Below are 8,481 nucleotides of genomic sequence, written 5' to 3' on the forward strand. Positions count from 1 at the left end.
ACAGTGTTACCAGTAAAAGTCTGGTAATTAAAACATACTTGAGTAAAAGTACAAAAGTGTTGTCATCAAAACATACAAAAGTAAAACAGAATCTGAACACAAATTAACCTACTCCAGAGCAAATTGTGAAAACATCCACAAGAAGACATTAATTTTAAGCCGTTTTGAGTGCAAGGGAATATAATAGCAAGAGGTGATAGTCATAGTCTGTAGAAATCCATGATAAAAAGGCAAATCAAGAAGGTTTCTCCATTGCTCTGCTTACAGTGCTTAATGCTTATTATTTGTAAATAAACTGTTTACCCCACTGTGAAATCATGGGGGCTGTAAGGAACGCAGGTTTAGCACCTTTCTTCCAATGTCTTGACCTTTCCATATTATATATTATGTTTTGGTGCTATGATATTGATATACCGTAATCCATCTGTTTTATTCTGTCACTCTGTTGTATCCTTAATGATTCATACCTATTTTCCACTTAATCTAATATGCAAAATCTGCTTTCTAAATCTAATTTATTGACTACACAACTAAACTGTGCTTCTCAACATTTTCAAGCCGTGGCGTGACCCCCCAAAATAATTTGAACTATCCCCTAATATTTGAACTAGTGGGGACCCCCTAAAAGAATCATATTTGAACTATCCCCTAATATTTGAACTAGTGGGGACCCCCTAAAAGAGTTGATGCGTTACATTTTGTTTGACTCAGTTCCCACAGATAAATATTGTGAAAATCGCAGATCTACGCCCCCCTCCCCCCTAAAAGATCATGTGGGGACCCGACCCACAGGTTGAGAACCACTACCGGCCGGTAGGAGGAACGGTCCAACGGGCACACAGGAACACTTGTATCCCATCGAACCGACTTTAGGGAAACACCAGTGTACGGCGGTTCATTTGATTTGATTCCGTGGTTTAGTATAAATTATAACTATGTTTAGCCGATATATCATAACTCTATGGGTTTAGCCATACAGTTAGGGGTTAGCACGATACATTATAACTCTATGGGTTAGCAGTACTTTAGCATTGGTTGGGGGAAGTTAGTTCAGTTGTTTTGTTACCTAGTGGTTGGTGTGTTGTTGTTTAACATGCTGTTGTTTATCTGTCTTCTTGGCAGCAGTGGAGATCAGTCAGGGACACATTTTTAGTCGTAAATGTCTTTTAAACATCTTAATGCCCGTCAGACGGGCTCTAGTGGAGTGTGTGGTGTTGTCTGTGCAGGAGGGCTGTGTGTTCTATCCCTGCTGTAAACAATGCTTCTCCAGGATAGACCTACGACACGACACAGAAAGGTAAACAAACAGTGGTGGTAAAAGTACTCAAATGTTTTTTACTTAAGTAAAAGTATCAATACTGCAATGTAGAAATACTCTGTTACAAGTAAAAGTCCAGAATTCAAAATTGACTTGAGTAAAAGTACTCAATATTTGTACTTAAATAAAAGTATCAATACTATAATGTAGAAACAATTACTCTCTGTTACAAGTAAAAGTCCAGTATACAACTAGTGAATTGTCAGTAAGTATTGGCATCAAAATATACTTAAAGTATCCATTTCACAGGTTTCAAATGTATGAACATCTTTTGAAAATAGCCAAAGTTTAAGGGCTGAAGTGGTTGATCTATGTTTTGTAATAATAATCCAATCTACTAAGTAACTAGTAACTAAAGTTTTCAAATAATTGTAGTAAAGTAAAAGTATAGTATTTGCCTCTGAAATGTAGTGGAGTAGAAGTAAAAGTACTGCAAATTGGACAAATCAAGTAAAGTAAAACATACCTCAAAATTGTACTCAAGTGCAGTACTTGAGTCAATGTACTTAGTTGTTTTCCACCACTGGGTAACAACCACCACATACTGAACATGTATATGTTGCAGCATAGATTTACATTACATGAATGACGCACGTAAAATACAAGAAACACCTCCTGTCTATATCTGTGTCTCACACTCACTCTATGTCCCTCTATATTTATATTTACATTTCAAAATGCTTTATTATTGGCATGATAAAATGTTTTACATTGCCAAAGCATACAAAACAAATCACAACATTACGTATACAGAGACACTAAGTTAATAACAACCAATACATCCTAACAATAAATAAATATCAGACAATGGTAACAGTGATATGCAGCAGTTGTGACTTTGTTTAGCCAGATGTGCTTGGCTCTTCTGTCCACTGGCTGTCCCTCAGTTGATGACAACTCTACACATGTTGTGCAGCATGGCCACTGACCACAACCACAGACAGCCTGGGGGTACTCCCCCAGAAACCTTTTAATAGAGTAGATTTAATTTCCTGTGTTCTGGTGAATTTTGGGAGTTTGATACTTTTGTCAGGCTTTACTAACATTGGCAAATGATGTGTAAATTTTTTATTTTCATCCATTAAAAAGCTAAAAGTAGGCCTTCAGAAATTGATTTGATGACTGAAGCAATTCAAGACCCATCTTTATTAATAACCATTCATTACTTAATAATCATAATCTCTTTATGATTGCATGCATGCAATTACATTTTATAACTTGGATACATGGAGTGTATGTGTACACTATGTGGGAATGGAGTTTATTCAGTCATAGTACAGTACATAAAGCGACTGTACAACTGCAACATTCCCACACTCTCACTGATAAGAGATTTGTTTTTCCAGAAACAAAGTGGCATGGGACGAGACAGAGAGAGAGATACAGGGGGAGAGAGGGTGGGGGGCATGAGAGAACCATTCACACTTTCCAGCAGAAAAACAATGATGTACATACAACCTTTGATTTGCATGTGAATTGTGAAACCCAACAAACAGCACAATTAACATGAATGGCCTCTGCATATATGTGGGGTGTGTATACTGAGTGGAGGGGCAGTCTTACGTTTACCTCTAATACGGGCTGCTGCCACACAAAACAGCAGAATTCCCCAAATCTAGAAGAAATGAAGGGAAAATGACGATCAAGGAGATGTGGTTGTAATCAAGGAAACTCCTGCAGAATCAAGCCCTAAACATGTAGTGGTGTTGTTAGGAATAAACACAGAAGCACTCGGGAGGAAGTGGACAGAAAGGGGAGGAGACAAACTGAGTTTCTGTCTCTACTCAAAAAAGGAGGTAGTGCCCCCAGAGGCAAAAACAAAAGAAAAAATATATATAATAGTTTTATTTTGTTTAACCGAATGGGTTCCCAGATTGGTACATAGTCAACGTCTTCTTCCTCAGTTTTCGATGTCTGTCTGTCTACAATACATAATGATCTATCTCTCTAATCTCTAGATGCAGATGTTCCAGATGTGGCTCCAGCTGTCTGAGGCAGCAGGTTGACTACAGGTATCGTCTGTCAATGACCGTGGCTCGGGACAGGCGTATATTTGGAATGACAGTGTTTGGAGGCTGTCTGAATGCACTCTTTGGCATTCATGCCAGCGGTCTGCAGAGGTAAAGACTGAATGGGAGCTGGAATGCAGCAATGGATGTGTTACTGAGAACTTTGTCTAAAATAGTTTGACTCCAATAAGCCATTTGATAAGCACAATCAAAAGTATCTCCCATTCTTATGACCCGCTTCAGGTCATCCACTAATACAGTAATATTATTATGTTTGTATACCTTTATCCTATGTCTGCACTTAACTGAAACTTCTGTGTTTGCCTGTTATGTGAAAAAGTACCTGTTTGTCTCCATTTATCTTTATTTATAGATTAGTTGAGGACTCGGACAAGTCAGGTGAATCACCAGTAAGATCCGTGCTGTTGGTCAAGGCTGTTGAAGACTGTTTTATCGGCAGACATTTCATCTTTGGAATAAAGGTAAGACTGAAATATGGTATCCTGGTGACTTGATGGGACTATGGTGCGTTCTACAGTAGATATGCTCTGATACTTACACTGATCAGCTATACCAAGGGTTCCCAAACCTTTCAGGCCGCAACCCCACCCCCAAAATAATCATATATTTGAAATGGGGACCCCCCACCCCAACAAGCACTTGGAATTGTAGGCAGTACATTTAGTTTGGCTCGGTTCCACAGATACATATTGTACATTTTTGCCTCTTTTCAATGCAATATTTGACAATTTGGCCATTTTTTTAATCGTATAGTTTGTTGGTTACTTTTGATGTAGTAATGTCTTATTATTAGTTTATTTTTTAGTTATTTCTTTTTCATTTTCGAGGTATTAAAAAGGGCTTAAAAGTCCTTAAATTGTCACTTTAGAAATGTGCAGATACCCTGTATACACTTATACTGTATGTTGGTTTGTTTACAGTTGAGTGAGAAAACAATGTTGCACATTAAGCTAATCATCTGGGGACCCCCCCAAAATAATTTGGGGGTCCCGACCCCCAGTTTGGGAACCACTGAGCTCAACGTTGGTCCTTGAATGGGTTCCAGGGGATCCCCAGCTACATTATTGATAGTTGGGAACCAAAATAAACGCTTACAGTCCTGTAATCTGAGAGTGAACCCCTACGGGACGGGTCCATCCAGCAGTGAACCCTAGGGTCCATTTGCTTCCATTTGTATATCTTCACATTTAAATGAACACAGAGGATTTTACTGTGTAGATTGGTGTTCCAGAAATAATAGTCGTTTCAAGGTAATCACCACAAATCAACGCACTAATGTCTTGTTTATTCTTTTGCCACACAAGCAATTAATGTTTAAAAAAAAAAGAAGCATAGCAGCTTCACTGTTGCCATCATTTATGATGCAGAACAAAATGTGAAACTCTCTAAGGCTTATGTTAACCAATCAAAGATGTTTTATTCTCTGCATAAAAAAAAGCAGCGGAAATCTGTTGAGGGAAGCCATTGTTCTAATTCACCTCTCGATTTTAGGACTACAAACTGTAGCACTCTATTTTGGTTGATACCAGGCTAAAACCGAGTAGGTATTGGTATTTCATAATTTTACAACATACAGTACATGGTAACGTGTCAGGAACCAAAACAAGACAACTTGGTTTTCTGACTTGTTCTTCCAAACACTGCATCTCTGATGGTGAGAAATACATGACATACATGAACCCAGCCTTGAAGAAGTTAGTTTGTATGTGCGTCATCTCTTCCCATGCTATTGTCAGGATCTTATTTGTCTCTGTCCCCTGTAGGTAACGGATGCAGAAAACGGTCTATTGTTTGGGAGGCCCACCCTGGGTGATTCCTCTGCCCAGTTCATTGCCAACCAGATCCTTCTCCCCAGAGGTACAGGGCCAGGAGGCTGCTCTGTGGTCAGCTACTACCAGGCCCTTCTTCAAAGGGCTACGGAGCATCCTCTCGGGACAACCACCGGACCCTTCATAGCTTCCAGACCCTCAGCAACAACAGCTCTACTGCCGGTTCCCCACCAGTCGCCATCCGCCAGCTTCAATAACACCACACTCCCTGCCTCGTGTTTGCTTTCCACGTCAAGGCGAAGGTACATTTATTGTCCTTGTTAAAATTGTGTTTTATTTTTAACTACGTGAACCCTAGTGTCCCTGTTGTGTGGGGCAAAGAAATTTGATGTAGAGGGAAAAAAATTGGCAGACCAAGTATAGAGCCCTACGGAACCATGGTCAACTAAGTGTATAATATATAAGGGTTAAAGGGATAGTTCACCCCAACAATGACTTTCTATCGATATGGATATTACTTTTGTTTTTGTCTCATTCCTAAGCCAATCGTTTGATGACCGGCAGCGGTTCCGGTAAGAGACACAAAGTCTCCTTTGTGTCTCCTACCGGAACCGCTGCCTACCAGTCCCCTGGTCATGAAATGATTGGCTTAGGAATGCGCCAAAAACAAAAAAATATCCATGAATTCAAGTCTCCATGGGGTGACTAATCCATAGAAAAAAAATAATGTTTTGGGTGAATTATCCCTTTTAAGTGATTGATGTGTTTTTCTGTTTGAGTTAATTGCATTTTCTAATGTATTTGTATAGTATGTTTTGTTTCTTTTTAATTTGCTGATCCTTTTTTTTGCTAGTTTGCTGTACCGGTGCCTGACCATTTAAATACTTGATTCCCCTAGATCACTAAACAGTCAGCACATTCTTAGCCCTACCCCACCCTGGCAACAGTCACTGGGACTGATCACTTCGTCGGCAGAGCAGGAGGAAGGCTGCAGTACTCAGGCCAGTGCAGGTGAGCGTCCCCACTACCAGACACACAACAACCCAAGAGCACTGCACCCTGCACCCGTTTGCCATAGAGGCCTCAGGGGTAAACATGACGCCACAAATCCCGCAAGAGTGCCGCCATCGCCTTCGCTGTCGGTCTATCAGAGCAGCTCCTCAGGCAGAGCCTCTCCGGCTTCCTCTATCCGCGAGGGTGATGAAAACACCCCCGTCCTGCACGCTTGGCTTAGTCCCTCCCAGCCCGGACCCAGCAGGGCTGTACCACTCGGCTTTGGGACGAGGGAGGGTTCTGACGGAGAGCAGCAAACCGAACAAGCCAATGCGTCTTTGTCAGATTCAGTGGCCTGGGAGGACATTTTCTCGGAGAGTCTAGGGCTGTTCTTATGCGAGGAGAATAATGGAGACGTAGATGATAGATTATGTAAAACTGGGCCAAATTTGGTGTCTCTTTGTCAGGGAGTCACCCCTAGTGGAAACCCATTACCTGGAGACTCACAAGCTGTTGAAGCCATCTCGGTTTGTCAAAGTAACGCTCGGTTGACGGGCACTCACCCACATAGCATATTACTGGAGATCACCAATGCAGCGGACAGAAGCCATGGAGTTGACCCAGAGCCTAATCATTCGCCCCAGACATACAGAAATCTCAGTGGGAATGAGAACGAGTCTCTGAAGGAAGAGGAGAGTCTGTCCGCATCTTTCAATGAAGACGAAGAGCTGCCGTCGGTCAGGTCATGTGATCAGGATGGGGCGTACGACTGCTCTGCAGACCTTTTTAACAGCTCACTCGCACAGACGCCCAGAGCTCAAAGAAACACAGACTCACACTTTGACGAGGGCTCACAAGCGCACACACAGGAAATGCAAGATTGCAAAACATCCCCAGACTTGGTTCACTCTGACATTTCCTACGTAGCAGACACACAGGCTCAGAATAATGATGTCAAAACTACTATGGAGGATTGTGATCCTTTCCAGTGTCTGGACTTTATCCCACCCTCCCAGTCTACTCCTCTAGTGAAGAGAGCTGGTCATGCAGGGTTACATGTTCCTACACATGTGAACCATGCATCGGGTTTAATGAATTTGCAACCCAATAGAGTAGATTCTTACAGTTCACACATGTGCACACCACTACGAACTACTACGACCCTTCGTAGGTTGAACAGTTTGAGAGCTCATCTGCGCCAAACAAACTGTGCAAAACAAAGCCTGCCGTTCAGTGTTGAACCGAGGAAACGCAGCCGCAAGTCCAAGCACAAGAGCAGCTTTTGGAGGCTGGATCACAGGTCCAAGCACAGTGTCATATTGGCCCAGAAAGGACCAGCTGAGAAAACGGGACCAAACCTCACATGTGACTCAAGTGTTTGCAACGAGAACGGATTATGTGACAATGATGACACTCGTAAAACTCGAGGGCCTGTGAAGTGCAGACCTAGAGAACTGACTGATAACTCGATGGGGGATTTTGAGCACACTCTGAGAGGGCAACAGACAGATAAACAAGTAAACTATATAGACATGACTACAACGCCATCAAAGACACAGCTGGTTCACAGACAGAGAGGGAATGGAGACTGTAATCCGCCAGGTGGCTGTGAGAGGGCAGGGTCCAGTAGTCAAAACACATCAGGTGTGGAGGTCAATCTGGACGGGTCTGTCGGTCACTTAGCTGATGAAGAGAGTGGGGCCTATGATTTGTCCAGAGACCTGTTCACTGACTCATTCTAGCTTCATGTGTTTTTGCAGTTTTTTAATTGAAGCCCTTTGTTTTGTGTCTTGAATAATGAATTTCCCCATGGGAATCAAATGAAATCAATCAAAATCTAATCAGTTTGCACAGGAATGATATATTTGCACATATGAGTAATTTGCCTCGATTTGGTCGGAGCTGAGCATTAGAATTAACAAATATTGGACATGCTTAGTAAAATAACATGTAGATGCTGTGAAGGGCATAAATATGGATAATGGTAAATAAATAATTATTGCGCTTGTTTTATGTACGTACACAGAAGGTAATAGTATACCCCAAAACAAACGGTTAGGTTAAGGTGGAATTAACTAAATAATGAAGGTGATTTTAAGATGGCATTGTAATTTCAATGAATTGATTGCACATGACCAAATTCAGATGCTATCAATGAATTGGAAAGATTCGCTTGTTATTTATTATTTAGTGAAACAAATTTAAGGTTGTGATTTATTTTATTTTAATTTGATTACCCCTGCCAATGAAGAGTTCCATTGCAACCCTTCCTACACCCATGTTCTGCAGTTTTCCATTCAGAATTGTTTTGCAATGCACTCTTGCAAAATTGGAGAGCTGTGTCATTGGATGTGGCAATAGCAATGTGGAA

General features: G+C 41.3%; 1 protein-coding gene across 2 annotated transcripts; it reads left to right on the forward strand.

The window, feature by feature from the left end:
- The first annotated feature begins 904 nt into the window (after positions 1-904).
- On the forward strand, positions 905-7,987 carry ddias (DNA damage-induced apoptosis suppressor). 2 transcript variants are annotated; one of them, XM_080424899.1, is made up of 6 exons: positions 947-1,013; positions 1,055-1,297; positions 3,277-3,438; positions 3,701-3,809; positions 5,112-5,419; positions 6,016-7,987. In XM_080424899.1, exons 2-6 carry the CDS (start codon positions 1,179-1,181, stop codon positions 7,850-7,852), a joined length of 2,535 nt encoding a protein of 844 aa, XP_080281025.1. In that variant the 5' UTR covers positions 947-1,013; positions 1,055-1,178; the 3' UTR covers positions 7,853-7,987. The 2 variants fall into 2 exon arrangements, with proteins under 2 accessions (XP_080281024.1, XP_080281025.1); XM_080424898.1 differs by having other exon boundaries at positions 905-1,297.
- The last annotated feature ends 494 nt before the right edge of the window (positions 7,988-8,481 follow it).

Source organism: Gymnoscopelus braueri, assembly GCF_963280865.1.
Source record: "Gymnoscopelus braueri genome assembly, chromosome: 1".
Classification (NCBI taxonomy): Eukaryota; Metazoa; Chordata; class Actinopteri; order Myctophiformes; family Myctophidae; genus Gymnoscopelus; species Gymnoscopelus braueri.